General features: G+C 36.8%; 1 protein-coding gene across 1 annotated transcript in view; it reads right to left on the bottom strand.

The window, feature by feature from the left end:
- LOC105505243 (PDZ and LIM domain protein 5-like) overlaps positions 1–22,485 on the bottom strand; it is a 30,780-nt gene that overhangs the window by 5,449 nt on the left and 2,846 nt on the right. Inside the window, exons 2-5 of the mRNA XM_011933032.1 lie at positions 10,923–10,962; positions 7,784–7,987; positions 4,880–5,000; positions 277–392 (exon numbers count right to left, since the gene is read on the bottom strand). Of these exons, the coding sequence (XP_011788422.1) occupies positions 277–392; positions 4,880–5,000; positions 7,784–7,987; positions 10,923–10,962 (481 nt within the window). The remainder of the gene's footprint in view (positions 1–276; positions 393–4,879; positions 5,001–7,783; positions 7,988–10,922; positions 10,963–22,485) is intronic.

Raw genomic sequence — 22,485 nt, 5'->3', positions numbered from 1 at the left:
ATCTTACTGTTTTAAGAAATACACAGCTTGTCCTTATAGACAAAAATATATTAAAATTATATTTTCTCTAAGGGCTAAGGATCTCACTGTGTGCCAAATAATTTCAAAAATACCAAAAAATTTAATAAACAACTTTTGAAATTTACAAAAAAGTAAAAATAATTTTTCTTTAGGTTTGAAGGACTGAAAGACACAAGAGCTGATATTTCCATTAAATACTAAAGCTAGAATTGGCCATACTTTACTCCTCTAATTAGGAAATAAGACATTACTTACTGAGCATACAAAGCAAGTGTCATGCCAGGTGTAGCCCAGAGCTTCCAGGAACATGTCACCAGCTTCTATGGGAAATTCACATCCATGGCATATAGTACCAAAGAGGGCATAATAATCTGTATAGAGGCAGGGCAGAGAGACATAAGTTAAACACGATGAAGTTTTAGAATGATCATTCCTAGACGGCAGCAACAAAATCAGGATTAGATGAGATGCTGAAGATAAAGATATTAGGAATTCGAACAATTTCAGGAGATGGTATAACATTTGGCTTGAAAGATATGTTTAGCATGTTTCAGGATTCCCTTGGTAAAAATATTATTTATACAACCTAACATTCTTGATTATAATTTTCCATGTAATACTTCTCACTTCTCACCAACTACTTAATTGCCTAAATACATATAAAGAACTGTTCTGGCCGGGCGTGGTTGCTCACGCCTGTAATCCCAGCACTTTGGGAGGCTGAGGTGGGCAGACCACGAGGTCAAGAGATCGAGACCATCCTGGCTAACATGGTGAAACCCCATCTCTACAAAAAATACAAAAATTAGCTGGGCGCGGTGGCGCATGCCTGTAGTCCCAGCTACTTGGGAGGCTGACGCATGAGAATCACTTAAACCCAGGAGGCGGAGGTTGCATTGAGCCAAGATCGTGCCACTGCACTCCAGCCTCGTGACAAGAGAGAGACTCTGTCTCAAAGGCAAAAAAAAAAAAAAAAAAAAGAACTGTTTTGTGTCCAGTTATCAGTAGACAAGACTGTTCTGAAGAAATACAAAGGACTTCTAATAACTAGCAACAATAAGACTAATGAACAGAGATCAAAAACAAAATCTGATATTGGCAAACTTCATAGCGTATCTGACTTGGTCAAGGAAGAAAAAAGAAATGTTACAGGAAACTATCATGAACAAGTGCTATGACTCAGTTTCTAGCTAGACTGTATCACAACAATATTAGCCACAATTTATTTTGCTGTATTTTCCTTTCAATTTTATGACTTCATGTTGAAAACCCTTAGCCAGAAAAGACCATTTACTTGACATAGATTACAGTTACAAGAACACTAACAGGATTTCCTTCTAACGAAAGCAGTTTTGAAAAGATGTTTCTCTACTACTAAATTAGAATTTTCTTTTCTTTTCTTTTTTTTTTTTTTTCATTAGAGAGACAGGGTCTTGCTCTGTCACCCAGGCTTGAGTGTAGTGGTATGATCATAGTTCACTGCAGCCTCCACCTCCTGGGCTCAAGCCATCCTCCTGCCTCTGTCTCCCGAGTAGCTGAGACTACATGTACCAGCCACCAAGTCCAGCTAATTAAAAAAAAATTTTTTTTTGTAGAGACAGGGTCTTGGTAGGCTGCCCCTGGTGGTTTTGAACTCATGGCCTCAAGTGATCCTCCTGCCTCACTCCCCAAAGAGCTGGGATTAAGGGCATTGAGTCACTGTGCCTGGCTCTAATTTTCTTTTCTTTTTTGTCTTTTTGAGACACAGTTTCACTCTCTCACCCAGGCTGGAGTGTAGTGGCACGATCTCGGCTCACTGGAACCTCCACCTCTTGGGTTCAAGTGATTCTCCTGCCTCAGTCGGTCTTACAGGCGCCCACCACCACACCTGGCTAATTTTTTTGAATTTTTAGTAGAGACAGGGTGTCACCATGTTGCCCAGGCTGGTTGCCCTAATTTTCTTTTATGCAGCTCCTCTCACTACTGTGTTGACTCATGGTTCAGCCTTTGGCCTCTGACATTGCCAATCCAACCTCAGCTGGAGAGGAAGGCAGGCTATAATTTGCAACTTGATTAACCTTACTTAGCAATTGTCAATCTTTAGTATTCCTTAGCACCATTTGCTCAGCATAGATTCATGCAGTCTACTGTGTACCAGGCATTGTTCAAGGCACTGCAAGGGTACAGTGGTGAAGAAGACAGTTGAGGTTGCTTTCCTCATGGGGCTCATATTCTCATTGGAAAGAGGATGTCATAACTTATTGAATTTAAAAAATAAATGATAATAAATCATTTCAGAGTATGATAAGTACTACGAAGGAAAGAAAATAGTAATTTAATATAAAATAACTGGGGGTCACTACACTATTAAGGAAAATTAGAAAAGGCCTCTCTGAAGAGGTTAATAGTTGCAATGAAACGTGAATAAAGAGGAATCGCCACAGAAAAGCTGACGAAGAACATTCAAGTTAGAAGAAACAGTAAGCACAAAAGCTCCAAAGAAGGAAGGGTCTCGGCATGTTCAAAAAAAAGGCCCTGGGGCTGGCTATGGGTAGAATCTGGTGACAGAAGGTAAGGTGGGAGGAGATGAGGATGGCAAAACAGGCCCTCTTAGTGTAATTGGCCGGGCGTGGTGGCTCACGCCTGTAATCCTAGCACTTCGGGAGGCCGAGGCAGGCGGATCACTTGAGGTCAGGAGTTCTACACTACCCTGGCCAACATGGTGAAACCCTGTCTCTACTAAAAATACAAAAATATTAGCCGGGTGTGGTGGCAGGTACCTGTAATCCCAGCTACTTGGGAGATGATGCAGAAGAATCACCTGAACCCAGAAGGCGAAGGTTGTAGTGAGCGGAGATCTAGCCACTGCACTCCAGCTTGGGTGAAAGAGTGAGACTCCATCTCAAAAAAAAAAAAAAAGTGTAATTTTTTTCTAGTGGAAGCCACTGAAGGGTTTAAGTTTGATCTAATTCACATTTCAAAAAATATTACTATAGCTGCTCTGTGCCTGCTGTTTGGAGGTTGGAAGAAAGGGGAGGGGCTATTCCATTTAGGTGCCAATTACAATGCCCAAAGAGTGAAAGCAAGTTAGGTTTGGTGACAGCTGAGATGGAGAGAAATAAATGAATATGATATACATTGGAGGTAGAGCTTCCAGGATTTACTATTTAGATTGAATAAGGAAAGAACAAGGGAAAAAGCAGAATCCAATACGGCCTGCAGGTTTTTGGATAGTGGACGGTGGGGTTATTTATTGAGATGGAGGAGACTGGGTTAAGAAATGGTTTAGGGGTTGAAAGAAGAAAAAGAACAAAAATAGACCAAGTTCATTAGATGTGACATTTAAATAAATATTCAATAATGTTTTTCCTTTTCTATAATTATTTGGCTTTTAAAATATGACTTCAAATACATTAAATATGGTATTAAGGCTAGACTGTTTTGTGTTTTGGCTAGACAGGGGCTACCTGCCAGTTAGTCAAAATGTCTTCCAAAGCTGCTAAAACAAATCAAACTAAAAATCAAACAAAAAAACCCAACTCCTTCTTCAGAAAAATTAAGTGGAATTACAAAATATGGAGTATTCTGGTTGAATCGAGGAAGGCAGCTTGTGACCAACCTGTCCCAAAACAGCCCATGGGGTACTTCACTGGAATTTCTGGGGTTCCTGGGAGACAGTCTGGAATATATCCAGGTTGGTTCAAACTAAGAACTGAAAGGAAGATGAAAATAAGAGAATACTGAGTGGGCAAAGAAGGGCTGAATGATTATGGTACAGCTTCAACTTAGAAGCTGAGTGCTCCTTTAACTCCATTATTCTGGAATAACCCCTTCTTTCAGCACAGAGCTTTGAATTGTGAGGTAGAATAACAATAAAAGTAGTGAGAATAGAGTGGTAGTGAATAGAGCATAATAAAGGAAACATGTTCTACATTTTGAAATGTGTATGTGGTAGTAATATCTAAGTAAGGGCAATATTAATAAATAAATGTTATTATAGTTCACTTACAGACTTTGGGAAGGAAAAGGAAACGTTCTGAGTTTGTGTGATAAGACAAATGTAGTAGATAGGTCCTCACAGCCTAGTTTATTAAAAATCATTTTCCAAGGGAAAAATCCAAGTCAGGATTACCTTCTCATTCAGTAAAAGTAAAAAAGGATCTCAAGTTTATTTTCAAGGCAGTTGCCTTAAAGGGCAAATCAATATCATATTCTAAAGTGGAACATTTCTGATGTTTACAAAATTCACTACTGGACTATAAGAAGTAGCCTTAAGGTACATGATTTAGTAGAATTTACATCCACAAATTATTGGGAATTCAAGCAAAATATTTTTCCTACTAAGTAATGCTTACATTCTCAATTCTAATAATAAAGTTAGGAATATCTGTTTTGACAAAGTCACATTAAAAATCTATATAGGGCCGGGCACAGTGGCTAATGCCTGTAATCCCGGCACTTTGGGAGGCTGAGGTTGGTGGATCACCTGAGGTCAGGAGTTTGAGACCAGCCTGGCCCACATGATGGAACCCTATCTCTATTAAAAATACAAAATTAGCTGGGCATGGTAGCACATGGCTGTAGTCCCAGCTACTCGGGAGGCTGAGGCAGGAGAATTGCTTGAACCTGGGAGGTGGAAGCCGCAGTGAGCCGAGATTACGCCATTGCACTTCAGCCTGGGCAACAAGGGTAAGACTCTGTCTCAAAAGAAAAAAAAAAACTACATAGTTTTTTCTATATGTTTAGAGTAACACTAAATACTCCCAAAACAATTAAGAAAATAACTTTGCCTAATATTTTCATGAGCTTTATAGTAATATAAGGGTTAATGCTTTACCTTTATACAAAATTCAAGAAACAAATGGCTCGCTGATCTTACCAGTCTCACAGTAGGGTTCACCATCCTCCAAGTGAAAAACATTGTTCCGAATGGGCTTTCCACAGGCTACACACACAAAACAGGAAACATGCCAAGTTTGTTTCAAAGCATTGATGACTTCCTGTTACAGAAAGATAATTGGATGTAAAAAAAGATGACAATAAGTACATAAATGTTTACTCTAATATCTGTACCAGTAAATCCCTGTAAAGCTAATCCAAAGTAGGCACACGTACTTCATTTTTGTCTTGAGCTTTCCCTCAAAGTAACAGGAGATACTTAAGAACAGACTCACAAATCATCTAAACAGATGCATGTTTAGATGTGTGTTCTTTACAAATGCCAATCAGTAAATTTAAACAACGATCACTATGCTATTTATACATTATATGTACAGTGAATAAAGTAAGCATTTCATAAATGCTTCCTACAAAACTTTCTGCTGCTTCTCAAAAGGTGTCAGGAAACATTAACTTACAAAGGTTTTATGGTATTATCTGCAAAAGTTCTGGGGGAAGGAGGAAGCATTTAAAAATTAAAACAAACCTATACTTTGGTGCCTTCTAGAAGCAATAATATTATATATAATATAACAATAAAACATAATGGGGCCGGGCGCAGTGGCTCACACCTGTAATCCCAGCACTTTGGGAGGCCAAGGCGGGCAGATCATGAGGTCAGGAGATAGAGACCACCCTGGCTAACATGATGAAACCTCGTCTTTGCTAAAAATACAAAAAATTAGCTGGGTGTGGTGGCTGGCGCCTATAGTCCCAGCTACTTGGGAGGCTGAGGCAGGAGAATAGCGTGAACCCGTGAGGTGGAGCTTGCAGTGAGCCGAGATCCAGCCACTGCACTCCAGCCTGGGCAACAGAGCAAGACGCAGTCTCAAAAAAAAATAAATAAATAAACAAAATAAAATGTATATAATGATATAAAATTATATATATATTATGCATACATAATGTATATAAATGTATACAATGTAATACAATATAATAAAAACATAATGTAACACAATCAGTTTAACATGTGTTTAGGCTTTTGGAAATCAGCTAATAAGATGGCACTAAGCACAGACTCGAATGTCTAAGACATTCTAGACAGCAATGGCCCAATGGTTAAATATACCAAGTTAAAAAGATTTGGGCCAGAAATTAATTAGTAAAAGATGTTTTGGGGTGTTGGTTTTACAAGAAATCATTTCTTTGTATTGAGAGACAGATGGAGCCATTAAAATAATTTCTGATGAATAGTGAATACTCTTTCATAATATTTATCACAAAAAAGAATATTATACATAAAGCACGGTTACAATTTTGTAAACAAGTTACTGATAAAGAGCAAACAGGAAAAAAACACATCATAAGGTTAACAGTAATTATCTGTGACTGGTAAATATTTAGGTCATTTAAATTTATTATTTAAATTTTTTGTGTTTTCTAATTATTCTTGCATGAACTACTTCCTTTTATAAAAAATATCAAAATAAAATGAAATAATATAGAATTATTAGCCAAAGAAATTGTCATAGTTCACTACTGAAGGACAACGGGAAGAAACAGATATTTAGATCCAAAAAATTCACCATGAACATCTGTAGAAGATGTACATTGAATCAAACTATCTCCCAAGTCTTCCAGAATATTCTTCCCTTTCCATCCTTGAGGCAAGTTTTTAACAGGTAATCAAATAACTAAAAAACAATCTAGACAAGCTATCGCCGTTCTGGCCCAGCCCCAAAGCAATGAGTATGAGATTTCCATTTCCTAGAACTTTATTTGGGTCTAAGACTCTAATTTCACTTTGTTTTATTATTCTAGCATTCACAGAATACCTGGATACACTAAAATCATATTAATGAATATTCTATTAATTATTTGTTATCATTTGGGAAGGTACAGTCTGAACCATTTCCACTTCTTTGTTCCCAACATATTACACAAATTAATAATCTAGAAATATTTCAGGTGGCATATATATAATTTTAAGTGTCTTCAACGTTTTAGACATATTTAAGGATATCCTAAGAGATATCTTAAGACTACTCAATAATTCATACTACCTATTCTCTCAATTAACAATAATTAGAGTTTCATTATCATATTTTCACATTGAGAGTATATTAGAGTTCAGCAGGGCCATTTCCAACTTTTGTGTGAAGCCAGGTACTTTGGCTTCTTCTGAAATCAGATTCCAGCTCCTAGTCACCCATAAAGTATGCCTGGCCCTTACTTTTTCATTAGAAACCAGGTATTTCAGAGCAAGAAATTCATGTATCCACCATTATTTATTATGTACTGTATCTGATTCCTAAATTACTCCTTTTTTTTTGCAAAAAAAGGAAAAAAAATTTTCCATCACATGTGTACTCTCATAAAACTGAGATTATATTTTTAAACATTATATGTATTCAAGAAAAATATATCATTTATAAACCTCATGTTTTATATATTTCATGAAATCAGTGTCCTGTGCTTGAACTCTGACAAGTGGGGGAAATACTGCTCTTATATAAGCTATGGAATTTAATTTAAAACAGTGAAGGTGTCAATTCTGAGAACTCAGATGTGTGTGGTCCTATGCGACCTCTTCATTCCTGAGCAAACAGGCTCCTGTTGAGGAAGCACACCCACAGTAAATTATTTTTTCCCCACAGTGGCTAGACTTTCACCAGACAAGCCAGCACTCAGTGAGACAAAACCAAAGACAACCTAACCCCATGAGTCCGATATATTTCCACAGAGGTCTATTTAGTTTTGCTTTACAATAATAAATAGTGATGAAAGTAGAGAAGGCATAAAGCAAGAAGAAAATAAAAAGTTAAAATGATAGAAGAGTTTCATATCAAAAAATCATTCTACTTTAAAACTCATTGAGAATAAAAACGTTTCCATTACTTACTCCAAGGATCTTCCTTTGGCATCGACCACATTCAGGAGCAAAGAATTTCTCATAGCACAGCTCACAATACAGGGCTCCTTTCTCCTCTACAAATCCAATGTAGGCCATTGTATTTTTGCAGTGAGCGCAGTTGAATTCTTCTGGGTGCCAAGATTTCCCCAGAGCCACTAAGAATGGTCCTCTGACAGAAGAAAAAGAGGCCAACTAAGTTTGAGAATAAAAGTTTCTAGGGTTAGCCTGGATAGGACCTCTTTTATGCAATGTCCAACCAATTAAATACTTGCTCAATTTTCCTTCCTAAGGACTGAACTCATGGGTGTTGGGTGTTGTAAATTCACAGTGGGACTCTGCACTGATGTGAAGAGAAAAGGGGAGAGGTGTACTTAAGGGGTTCCTTCAAGAAAGGGCACTCCCCACCCTTTTTTCTGTCTAAGGGAATTTGGTGATATGTTTTATTGAGCTGAAATGAGGCAATCTGTCTGCACTACGGGTAGGATTGAGAATGAGGATGCTAACTGTGACTGTGACAGAACATGAGGCAACCAGAAAAAAATATATGGTTTAGGCAGAGATGAGACTTTGACATTTCTATAAAAGAAACAAACAAAAATCTCAATTTGGTAAGTCAAAAGTGCTAAAAATAGTAGTAACTATTACCTGAGACAATTTTTCTTCCTCACAATCAATTTCTTTTCCCCACACATTCTTTCATATACTTATTTCTCAACTTTACTAAACGCATCAAATCCTCACCCTCCAAAATGACTACAGAAAGTGTAAACTAGATATTATCAATTGTCTGAAACTACTCGGAAAAATTTCATTTCATTCAAATATGACTGATTTATTTCAAAAATTTAATTTTATTGCGGTAAGAATCCCTTACAATGAGATCCACTCTCTTAACAGATTTTTAAGAGTACAATGTAGTATGTTAATTATGGGCACAATGTTGTACAGCAGATCCCTAGAACTTATTCATCTTGCATAATTGAAATTTTATACCCACTGTGTACCAACATCCCTCTTCCGCCTCCCCACAATGACTGATTTTTAACACACATTTGTATCAAGGTAACAAATGTTTGTAAAGAGATTTTTTTTTCCCCCATTAAATACTTTATGGTCATGAACTGATAAGATGGGCTTGGTTTGCTTGGCAGGAATCCATTATGAAGCCTTATCTAGTCATGAAGCCTGCAGAGACTAACCATTCTAGCCTCTGCAACATACTTTTCAGTAGCTATATCACACTAATTTATATTCATAGAGCAGCTTTACCTCCAAGGCACTTTTACACTTATCTAATTTGTCCATGCAACATTCCTGTGAGATAGACCAGGACAGTTATTATGAATTCAGTTTAACAGATGGAGAAGCCAAGGTACAGAATGTTCACAAGATATGACAAATATCATAAAATCACTGACCGAGCCAAGGCTAGAAGCTGAATTTCCTGATTTCTAGTATGCCACTCTAGTCAACTGATATTCTGCCTTTGACCTCATTAACATCCGCATGGTAATTGTTAGTAAGCATCAGATACCAGACTTCTAGGCAGATTATTAGGAGAAGTCATAGCAATGAGTATCACAAAGTCAGAGCAGTTTTAAAATTCTGACAATAACATAAACCTTGCTATTCAATAATTATCTCCTACTGCAAATTCTTTGTCAACAGATTGATGTTTACTCAGAATCAGCACCTAATTCTGCAAGAGTCACAAAAGGAGAAAGGCTCTTGATGAGTGATTAAAAATTTTAAGTGGGGTGTAAGAGGGTATTTTCTAGCCCTACTTTTTGTTAACTTGTTTCTTATTAATAACATGATGCCATTTTGTATAAACTAGTATATATCATTCTCCTAAGTTTGAGATAGGCAGTTAATTATTATTATTTTTAAAACTTTAGGGTACCATAATTTTGTTACGACTAATAAGGAATGCCTTTGTTTACTAATTCCTGCCAGAAAATAAGGGCTAAAGATCACCGATTCTGTAATCGAATATATTACTTTTGGTAAGTGGTCCGTCATTTTTAACTAACTTATAAAATAACAATCCTACTCAACGAGTTCCTTCACCTGATTTTCTCAGGGTATGTTTGGCAAGTAGTTTATCAACAAAGATAAACCAGGAATCACACTGCTCAAAGCCAGACAAAGTTTGATGAGTGTCCCGTGTTTTTCCACCAGGTGGGTAACTGGTTATATATGTATGAAAAATCTTCCAGGCTCAATTTACTGTGACCATAACACAGAGCATGGTAGAGCCTTGGGGTTTCATGCTACTCTCTAGGTGCACATTAAAACAGATTCAAAACCATTTACTAGGGTGAGTTTTTTTACTAGGGTACATCTTCAGCTCATCCATAAGGCTGAAGGACTCTTGAGGCTAGTATTCTTATTTGGCTTCTCAGTTGTCAAAGAAGTCAATCCAACTTCAAACTGCATTCTGTTAAAGCATAAGTGTTGGTATGTACCTGGAACAAAATGAAAAGCTCTCCTCCTGGAACATGTCTATCAATGCTATCAAATATTTGACAAAGTTCATCTGAGAAGAAAAAAAGACATTTAAGAATAACTGACCAAGAAAAATACATCCCATTTGCCAGATTTTCTAAAATATGTGCTGAATTCAAGTCAGATCATCAGAAAACTGGGTTCTGTGAATCACAGCATATTGGGCCTGCTGCACCCCACAGGATTATTCCCTTTATGAACAGTGCTTGTTGTGATACATGAGCCTGTACTGACAGTTGTTACAGGACACAGCTCTATGAAATTCACCCTTGCTCTTCCTGCAGGTTGTTGCTGGAGTGTTGTTAGATCACCCAGCATCATTTTCACATGGACTCATTCAGAAAAATTCCTCTCTGATTTTTGTAGCAAGAACTATTATGCTTTTCCTCAGCAGTAGTCTTATTTTTATCTTATTGTAAATTGCAAAACTACCTTTCATTTTTGGTAGACTACTAGAAGGCCTAAAGTCAAATTTACAGTCCAACCAGAGGTAAGTGGGCAAGTCATTATTTTAGTATTGTCCAGTCTGGACATTAGCTTCATTTTTAATGAGCCTATCCATGAATTTAATTCTTTTTCCCCTTTTGTAATTTATAAGATTATCTTATATTTCACATACCTGTGAAAGTCTTTCTACAAACTTGCTGGGATATAGTTCACTATAAATACATAAATTAAAACTACAGTCAATTAAAGGATGACTTTAAAGTATTTCATTAGTTCCCTTCAAATAGCAAAAGGAGTTTTAGACAGTAAAGAAATTCCCATTGCACCTTTAAAAAACAAGTTGAAAATGACGCTTGCTCCTGTCAGATCTGCTCTCTTAAACAAGCATGCTCAGGGCAACTACTGGCCTAACTTGATACTTCTTGTCTGTCCTGAAAGAACATCTTTCCCCATCAATGCCCTTGAAATTAAGCATAGATTAAACAATAAAATGAAGCTTTTACATACAGCAAAGTGTTCTCTTCTCTGTGTCAGCAAAGACTCATTTAACAAATTCATTAACACAAGATTAACACTAAATAAGTTCGGCCGGGCGCGGTGGCTCAAGCCTGTAATCCCAGCACTTTGGGAGGCCGAGACGGGCGGATCACGAGGTCAGCAGATCGAGACCATCCTGGCTAACATGGTGAAACCCCGTCTCTACTAAAAACTACAAAAAACTAGCCGGGCGACGGGGCGGCGCCTGTAGTCCCAGCTACCCGGGAGGCTGAGGCAGGAGAATGGCGTGAACCCGGGAGGCGGAGCTTGCAGTGAGCTGAGATCCGGCCACAGCACTCCAGCCTGGGTGACAGAGTGAGACTCCGTCTCAAAAAAAAAAAAAAAAAAAAAAACACTAAATAAGTTCTTCTTGTTCCAGGTAGGATTGGGTTTCCATTTGTGAACAGGAATGACAGACCTGGATAACTGCAAAGTAGAATTAAGTATTCAGCTATCTCTTCTAATACTCGATGTCCTGTGAGCCCTTACTAAGTACATGTTGACTGACAAATGGAGGGCGAGGAGGGATTTAAAGCATTTGGCTGGCTGACAGAGAAGAGCTATGGCATGAAACTTTTCACCGTGTTTATCTTCTGTGAGACCTATCCAAAAAGTGGGGGCAGCTGGGGAGAAGAAAGGAAAGGTAGACAAGGATGCCAAGGAAGAGTTCAGAGAAAAAGGAAAGTTTACAAACACAAAGGTGAAAGGAACTCAGATTTCAACAGGCACAACCTAACTGGGATTTAGCTTCAAAATCTGGTGCTTATATTTTGCTTCCCTTTGTTATTTAATTCTCACAATAACCCCAGTGATAGAAAATAACTTTTTCATACACATGCAGATGAAGGAAACATCAGAGAAATCAGCCATCTTTCCTAAGATCATATGGATGACGAACTAACTGTAAAACTGGAATTTTTCAAAGCCCAACCACAACAGATTTTATTCGACTGAAAATTACTGTATCAGTAGAAGTCAAAAACAAAAGTTTCCCAAAGCTATAAAAAAACTGACATGCTCAAGAATAAAAACAGAATCTGATATTCTACTTAGTTAAATATACTGATACAAATGTACAAACCACTTTTATGTTTTTGTTTTATTTTGTTTTGTTTTTGCCAACATTAGGAAGGGCCTGGCATGAGCAAAAGAACAACACAGCCACAGGAATAGAGTGAAACAGAAACAAGATAATTGGGAGAAACTGCACATATATACATTCACAAACATTTACACACAAAGACACAAGCAGGAAGAGAGTAAAAGAGAATTAAACACACAGTGACTATCGTCTTAGAATACTCATAACTGCAGACATTAACAATCCTTCCTAAAATTTGGAAACACTGTATTTGTCACTCTTAATTCTTCATTTCCAGTGGATTATACCCAAACTTTCCAATTTGGAACATTAAAAAAATAATTCTTTCATTGAATGTCAACTTTAACTTTTGGTCCTTTAACATACTACATTTAAAGCGTTGTAAGGCCACCTATAGTTTTATATCTGAAAGGCATAAATGACTTGCTTTTCAAAAATAAATGCACAGGTAACATCAGTTTAAACATAATAATGAATACAGAGAACAAGTTCTAAAGGAGGTAACCTTAATTGAAAATTTTTTAAAAGTCTACTGGAGACAACTACAGTCAATTCTTTTTATTGAGATTATTATAAAAATCTGCAAAGCAGGATAAATGTAATTCAATAATAAGACAAGTGAGATATAATTTCAATTTGGCAACACTAATATACACTCTACAAATATGTAAAAGTTCATCTATCAATTGAACAAAAATTTACTAAATGCAGTATGTGCTAGGCAATGTTCTAGAAACAGGAAATCTGGCAGGGAACAAAGCCAAAAAAAGCCCTGATTGCATGGAACTTACATGCTAACATAGACAGGGAGATGACGTAAGATAAAAAAAAATATATGGCATGTTAGATATTAAAGGCTGACAAGAAAAATAAAGCAGGGAGGGCAGAGAGGAAGATAGTATATGCGGTAAGTAGGGATGAAACCGGAGAATTTAAATAGGTGACCAGCAACACTCTGATATTTGAGTAAAGACCCTCTCCATGAGTGTGGGTAGAACCTGTGACCATGATTGGGTATCACTTCTGTGATTAGATAACTTTAAATGGCAAAAAGGATTTTGCAGATACAATTACGTCCCCTAGGTTAGGCATGGTGGCTCACGCCTGTAATCCCAGGACTTTGGGAGGCTGAGACGGGTGGGTCACTTGAGGCCAGGAGTTTGAGACCAGCCTGGCCAACATGGTAAAACCTCGTCTTTACCAAAAATACAAAAATTAGCCAGGCATGGTGGCGCGTGCCTGCGGTCTCAGCTATTCGGCAGGCTGAGGCAGGGGAATCGCTTGAACCCAGGAGGCGGAGGTTGCAGTGAACGAAGATTGAGCCACTGCACTCCAGTATGGGCAACAGAGTGAGAATCTGTCTCAAAAAAACAAAACCAAAACCAAAAAAAAATTACATCCCCTAATCAGTGGATATTGAGTTAATCAAAAGACAGATCATCCTGGATGGGCCTGACCTAATCACGTAAGCCCAATAAAGAAGAAGTTAAAAAGCAACAGGAGAGGCTCTACTGCTGGCCCTGAGGAAGAAAGCAATTATGTTGTGAACTGTCTAAGGTGGGGACGGCCTATAAGGACATCAGTCCCAGAGCTGTAAGGAACTGAATTTGCCCAACAACCTGAGTGAGCTTGGAAGATGATCTGGATCTCTAGATAATAACTTCAGCTCAGCTGACACCATGATTTCAGCCTGGTGAGATTCTGAGCAGGGTACTCAGATAACCCATAGGCTCATGTCACAGAAACTGTGAGATACTGGCTGGGCATGGAGGCTCATGCCTATAATCCCAGCATTTTGGGAGGCCAAGACGAGTGGATCACTTGAGTCCAGGAGTTCGAGGCCAGACTGGCCAATATGGTGAAACTCTGTCTCTACTAAAAATACAAAAATTAGCCAGGCATGGTGGTGCAGGCCTGTGGACTCAGCTATTGGGGAGGCTGAGGCAGGAGAATCCCTTGAACTTGGGAGGCGGAGGTTGTAGTGAGCTGAGATCCCGCCACTGCATTCCAGCCTGGGAAACACAGTGAGACTCGGCCTCACAACAAAAAACAAAAACCAAAAACCTGTGAGACACCTTAGTGTTATTTTTAGTGATTTAAGTCTTCTTTTTATTTTTTTTCTTGGTAGTTTAGCCAATGTTTGTCAATTTTGTTGATCCTTCCAAGGAACCAAATTGTAGTTTCATTGATTTTTTAAAATTCTCGATTTCATTCATTTCTGCTGTAATCTTTGTTCTTGCCTTCCTTCTATGTTTTGGATTTAGTTTGATATTTTTCTAGAGTCTTAAGGTAGAAAGCAATGTTACTGATTTGAGATCATTCTCCCTTCTAAATGCAGACATTTGCCAGCTATCAATTTCCCTCTAACCACTGCTTTAGCTGCATTCAATAAGTTTTAGTATATTATATTTTCATTTTCATTCAGCTCAAAGTATTTTCTAGTTTCCCTTGTGATTTCTTTTCTGACCCATTGACAGTTTAAGGAGTGTGTTTTTTAATTTCTACATATTTGTGAATTTCCCATATTTTCTTCTGTTACTGATTTCTAATTTCATTCCATTCTGGTCAGAGAGCATACTTTGTATGACTTCAGTCCTTTTAAATTTATTGAAACTTGTTTTATGTTTTAACATATGGTCTATTCTGGAGAATGTTCCACATACACGTCAGAAGAATATATAATTCTGCTGGATTCTGCTGTTGCTGAGTGGAATGTTCTATAGATACCTGTTAAAGTCTACTTGGTATTTAGTGTTGTTCAAGTTTTCGAATTCTTTTTGCTATTCTGACTAGTCATCAATTATATCCATTAATTAATGTGGGGTGTTGAAGTTTCCAACCATTACTATTGAATTATATATATTACTCCCTTCCATTCTGACAGTTTTTATTTCACTTATTTTGATGCTGTTAGGTAAATATATGTTTATAACTCACATTTTCTTGATGGATTGAACTTTTTATCATAAAATGTACTACTCTGTCTCTAGTAATATTTTTTGTCTTAACATCGATTTTATCTGATATTAGTATAGTCATTCTAACTCTCTTACGATTACTATTTGCATAATTTTTTTCTATACTTTTACTTGTAACATATTTGTATCTTTTATTTTAAACTGTGTCTCTTGTAGACAACTTATAGTTAGATCGTAATTTTATCTACCCTTTCACTCTCTCTTTTAGCTGGAGTGTGTGATTTATTTATGTTTAATGTAACCTACTGATAAAGTAGGATTTATTAGTGGCATTTTGCTATTCATTTTCTCTATGTTGTATGTCTTTTTTGTTCCCTTTCCTACATAAAAAAGTGAAAGAGGAATCAAAGTCATCAGCTAATAGTGAGGATGGGAAAGGAGATTTTAGAAGTTTGAGGAAAAAGAAGATGTGAAGTGGGTTTTTTGTGGGAAAGTAAGCATATTAGAGAAACAGCAGTCTTTCGTTACTATTAAGAATATACCCAGGGAAAAGAAGGAACATACCTGAGATTAGTAGTGATGAATTTTGAAAGGAGACTGGTAAGTGTGATTGTGGGATTCCTTCCAGTCACACCTATCTGTTCGGGTGTGAGCATGGGGTACACTAGAAATATATATCATGGTGCCAGTATGGTAACTTGTATAGAAGTTTTCAATGGACATTTGTTGTACAAAATACTGACTTATGAACAGACTTCTGAACCTTACTGCTTTCCATTCTTTTCAAATAAAATAAATTGGTTTGTTGACGTTGGATAATCCTCACCTCTCCTTTTCGCACCGATGTAATCCTAGATGTATCTCTATTCGACTTACCATATTAATTTGTTAGTTGATTTGCTTGTCTGTATTTTTGATTAGACTATAAACTGAATTAGTTTGCCAGGACTGCCTTAGCAAAGTACCACAGACTGGGTGACTTCAACAACAAGAATTTATTTTCTCACAGTTCTGGAAGCTAGAAGTTCAAGATCAAGATGTCAATAGGGCCTCTCCCCTTATAGGGGTATAGATGGCCACGTTCTCCATGTGTCTTCACATGGTCTTCCCTCAATATGTGTCAGTGTCTCAATTTCCTCTTATAATGACACCAGTTAAATTTAATTAAGGCCCACCCTACTGACCTCATTTTACCTCTTTAAAGGCCAAATGCCCTCTTCAAATATAGTCCCATTCTGAGGTACTGGAATTTGGGATTTCAGCAAATGAATTTTGGGAAGACAATTCAGTTCATAACAGTAACCTTCTTAGGAAAAAGAGCATGTCTTTGATTTCTGTGCCAGTGATACCTAAGGAGAGCGGCACACAAAATACTCAACGAATGTTGCTTATACTCCTGTATTAGATGAGAAACTAGAAAAGTGAGCCCTAGGTCACCTATATGAGTTTAAGAATACTTATATGCGGTACAAAATAATTTTAGAGGGGAGATGAGAATATTTAACTGTTCAACTTGTTTATTATCTATTCTCTTCTTTCTCATTCAAACACTATGAATAAAAGTACATTGCCTTACTCTTCAGCTATGGCAGGTTTACTGAGGGTGTTTTTCTGATTTAATACAGTAATATATATCACTGTGTGTATATTTACTAATCACAAACACACAAACACACACACCCCTGTGCAATAAATTAGAAAGACTGAAGTCAGAGAGAGAAGAAAATAAACATCACATCAAATCCAATTATCTGGGGATTATAACTCTTAATTTTGGGGTATAGTTCTCTTTTGGTCTTTTTCTAAAGCACACTGGCTATATGTATTGTTTACTATTATATTTCCAAAATCAGTTGGATAAAACAGTGTCTGGTTCATTATAGGACCCTCAATAGATATTTAATGAATTAATGAATGTATTTCAGAATCAAACAGATGGGTTCCAGCCCTGGCTCTACTATTTAACCAGCTTTGTGACTTTGGGTAAATTAATCTAAGTCTCTGTATTCCCATCTGTAAAATAGGCATAAGAATATATCTACTAACAGGAAAAATAAGTCAGTATATGAAAAAGATACTTGCACACGCATGTTTACAGCAGCACAATTCACAACTGCAAAAATATGGAACCAGCCCAAATGCCCATCAATCAATGAATAAAGAAACTGTGGTATATAAATACAATGGAATACTACTCAGCCATAAAAAAGAATAAATTAATGACATTCACAGCAACCTGGATGGAACTGGAAACTACTATTCTAAGTGATGTAACTCAGGAATAGAAAACCAAACATCGTATGTTCTCACTCGTAAGTAGGAGCTAAGCTATGAGGATGTAAAGGCATAAAAATGACACAATGGATTTTGAGGACTCAGGGGGAAAGGATGGGAAGGGGGTGAGGGATAAAAGACTACAAACTAGGTTCAGAGTATACTGCTCAGGTGATGGGTGCACCAAAATCTCACAAATTGCCTCTAAAGAACTTATGTAACCAAATACCACCTGTTCCCCAAAAACCTATGGACATAAAAAATTTTTTAAAAAGAATAATGTCAATTCTCTGGAGGTATTTTGGGGATCCAGTAGAATGATACTAACAAAGTTCTTGGAATGGGCCAATTGTGGTGGCTCACGCCTGTAATTCCAGCACTTTGGGAGGCCGAGGCGGGCGGATCATGAGGTCAGGAGATCGAGACCATCCTGGCTAACACGGTGAAACCCCATCTCTACTGAAAATACAAAAAATTAGCCAGGCATGGTGGCAGCGCCTGTAGTCCCAGCTACTTGGGAGGCTGATGCAGCAGAATCACTTGAACTCGGGAGGTGGAGGTTGCAGTGAGCCAAGATCGCACCACTGTACTCCAGCCTGGGTGTCAGAGGGAGATTTCGTCTCAAAAAAAAAAATAAACAAAACAAAAGTTTGTGGTATGATACCAATCATGTTCAATATATAATAGCTATTTTTATTGTTATCAGGCTTAAATACATATCTTGGTGTATAGTTTCTTTACACAAAATTGGAATCATACTTCAGAGTTCCTTATTTCATTTTTGCCATATTAATGTGATACTATAAACATTTCCTATGTAGTGGTAGTGAAAAGCATGAAAAAAATTAAAGTTAGACAAATCTGGGCTCAAATTCAGGTTCTATTATTTACTATATATGTAACTTCAAACAAATACATAACTTCTCTGTGCCTCAGTTTTCTCAACCTTGAAGTGGAATAATCATAGCAACTGTCTCACAGGGTTGTCATGAAAATTCAGGCAAAATTCTTAGTGTAATATTTGGAATATGCTAAAAACACATTTAACATTAATTATTATCTGAAAATTACATTATACAGATGCTGCACATTTATGTTCTTTCTAATCTTTCACAACAGTAAATAGTGAAATCTTGGTCTCTGCCTTGCTTATGAGTCTTGGTCAATGTCTTTAGTTGTTTCCTTAAATACAAGGGCTAATACATTGCTAGGAGGCCTTTTATTTTCAAGTCAAATCTTAATCAGTGGGGATGATAAATAAAACCTATAAATAAAGGGGTGCTCAGAGACTGAAATAAATGGTAAAACAAGCAAAAAATTCTGCATGTTTTTCCTTGGTAAACTGAGATGGTGCTCCTCAGAGCAGGTTTGAAAACCACTGAGCAAAAAACAAATCAATAATGTTAAATTTTTTTTTCTCACTGGAACAAACAATGGATTGGCTGTATATGGTTTTTCTGGTGATGTACTGTAGGCAGACAAAACAATAGTAATGTGGCTATTTAAGCATTCCATATTTAAGAATAAATTCAAGCACTATAAGCCCCTTACTTCTTTCACAAAGATGTCAAGAAGCTGAACATAAATAGTTCAGTTAACTCCATGTAATACAAATGGTCATGTAACACTTAAGAAATAAGCTAGATTATTCAAAACCCCATTCTACCAGGGAAACTGAAATACGGTTTTGGCTACAACTGCCTGATTTTCTATGATTCTCTATTATCCTAGCACTCCAACAGTCAATTTATTCACAAGTATGAGTCAAATAAATGATGCTTCTATCATAATTTGACTGAAAATGTCCCATAGCAAACTTAAAGCTTTAACAGAAGTTCCTAAAATGTAACTTCCTATTCATCTGTAGCTAAAGTAATGTCTCCATAATATAATTTAGGCAAAATATCCATAAACTTTTCACAATTCAAATAAACCAAAAAATTTTCAAACTTTAGATCCAAATAAGATTACGGAATTTTAAACTGAATGTGTTCTATAAAGAGACAACCAGTTCAGTTCTAACATTCAGATTGCTGAGGTTTTCTAAAACAATCAACTCTGCTGAAAAAAAAATAAAATAAAATACAACATAAAATGTGCTTCAGTTTGCCTTTACATAAAAAATGGTTTTTGGCAAATTTGAAATATTGAAAAGCAAATATAAAACAAAACAATATAAATTAGTACAAACAATATAAATTATATGGTAGAAAACTCACAATATAAATTATAAATTTAAACTTCTCCAAGCTTGCCAGGGTATAATAGTCTACACTGAAGGTATCAAGCCTGAAACTGCAGCTCGTTTTTAAAACAGGTGTCCAAGAGAATGTCACTTGATCTAAAGCCTTCTTGCTTTGGTAAGTAATAGTGACACTGAGGCCAATAACTAGAATTATGCTTTGACTAGGCCTCTGAACTGACCACAATTGATTCAAGCTGCTTAAGCATTTGAGCACCAGGCAAATGTGCTATGTTAATTACTGTTACATGATCTTGACATGAACTAATCCCCATTCCTATTAACTTCCTTAGTAAATGAAGCTTTAATGCTTAACTAATAACAAGTACTGGATAATCCAGAACAATATAACATTTAACAGATGAGGGAGCAATAAGTGATGGTTACTCATGTTAACATAACACATATTTATTTTACACGGCAGGCTGATTGTGCATTAAAATTGCATCCTGGCCTGGCGTTAAATTTAAAACCAAGGCAGGTAGGGGTGGTGAATGTAATTTCTACTTTGATCTTCATTTTCTCCATATTAAGTTTTTTAGAAGTGCCAGAAGTGGTGATTACATGATATCACAGAATTTGATAACTAGACAACATGAATCAGCAACTGATGTGGTATGACATTTTGTTAACTCACCCAGTAATTACTTGCTTACAATAGCATACAAATAATAGCAGTGACTCCTGTCTCCACAAAGGGTGTTTTTATCCATAATATAGTATCCCTAAGCATAAGTCTAGGCAACCAAAGTATTGTAACTTATAGAAGCCATGTTACAAGTCAGAGTTTGTTTCTATTTTATCGAGATTAAACCAAAAATATAACAGCTAAATGCAGGTAGTATTAAAACATTGTTTTCTTTTTTTTTTTTTTTTTTTTTTTTTTGAGACGGAGTCTCGCTCCGTTGCCCAGGCTGGAGTGCAGTGGCCGGATCTCAGCTCACTGCAAGCTCCGCCCCCTGGGTTTATGCCATTCTCCTGCCTCAGCCTCCCAAGTAGCTGGGACTACAGGCGCCCGCCACCTCGCCCGGCTAGTTTTTTGTATTTTTTAGTAGAGATGGGGTTTCACCGTGTTAGCCAGGATGGTCTCGATCTCCTGACCTCGTGATCTGCCCGTCTCGGCCTCCCAGAGTGCTGGGATTACAGGCTTGAGCCACTGCGCCCGGCCAACATTGTTTTCTTTATTAGGATAAAGGAGCAATATACTACATCTTATATTAGTTTAAATATTTCTATAAGACAGGACCCCATACTAATACTTTCAGGAAAATGACTAACCAAATTGACATTATGGCCTAAATGATGAATGGGTCTAGAGTCATGCGTGATCTATGCAGTTAAACATTTCCTGAATGCCTTCTGTGTGTTGAATACTGCTTTAGACTTTGGAAACCTTTACTGATTTTCCCTTTCTCCCCAAAACCACTACTACCACTACCACTGCTGCTGGCTAATTCTTACTAAGCAGGTACTCACTCTGAAAAATACCATTTAAAGGAAAAATAACAGCTTACAAAATGCTGTATTAAGATTCCATTTTTGTAAAATAATATCTGTCCTTATGTGTGAATGTTTTAAAAGTCTGAGAGAAAATAGTAATAGCGGTTACCTTGGGAGGTGTGATTATGTGCGAACTTTGTTTTTTGTTTTCTGTGTTTCTATGTTTTTTAAATGTCACAATGAACACTGACTACCTTTAAAATAAAAAAAACTATTCAATTTTGAATGGCATACTGTGTGCTATGTTCTTGACACATATATTATTCAATTAATAGTAGGCTAAAGAGAGGGGTGTTTATATTTGACTCTTAAATGAAGTATTGAGGTTTCCTGACTCCATTTAAAATATTACCTAGAAACATTATGCTATAATTATGTAATAGAAGAGATGAAAATGTAATTAAGTTTTACCTTATTCAACTTTAGAGAAGTCACTGTTTCAATTATTTCAAAGTAGGATAAATTTAAAAAGAAGAGAGCTTGAGAAATCACTTCAAAGGACGATTTGTTACTGCCAACAAGACAACTCATGAAGTGCAACAAGATCCTTTGGGTGGGATGCCTGCAATCAGCATTGGTGCCTACACCGCCTAACATTCTAAAAGCCCCTTATTCAGAAATACTGAGAGATCCAATAACGTGCAGTACAGTGCATTCTTAAGATCTCTGAGACTTTTTCTTCTTGTAATTAAGACACAATAAATAGATTTGCATAAAACATATTTTAAAGAAGCAGGTCATTACCTAATCTAACATTCAAAACATTTATGAATAGGTCTGAAGGTACCTTTCAGTGCTCGTGTACTCAAAATTCCAATCTTCTTTTTCTCTAAGGCTCACAGTTATTTAATGTCACTAGTTATTTTTCATCTAAATGAATGTCCTCACTTCTATAATTTGTAGAATAATAAAATTAGGATAAATGACTTTCAGGGTCCCTTTGAGTCTTAAAATGTTATTATTCTCTGAAAGGCCCCATTAATCACTTTTTCCTTAGTTCTAATAGGAATTGATAACTGATAACGAATGCAATTAGTACTTTTATTTTCAAAGACCTCTGTATTACCTTTCATTAAAATAGATTCTAGGCCGGGCGCGGTGGCTCAAGCCTGTAATCCCAGCACTTTGGGAGGCCGAGACGGGCGGATCACGAGGTCAGGAG

This window comes from Colobus angolensis, unplaced genomic scaffold (assembly GCF_000951035.1).
Source record: "Colobus angolensis palliatus isolate OR3802 unplaced genomic scaffold, Cang.pa_1.0 Scaffold123, whole genome shotgun sequence".
Classification (NCBI taxonomy): Eukaryota; Metazoa; Chordata; class Mammalia; order Primates; family Cercopithecidae; genus Colobus; species Colobus angolensis.
The sequence above is the reverse complement of the archived record's forward strand: the minus strand, read 5'-3'. Positions and strand labels throughout refer to the sequence as shown.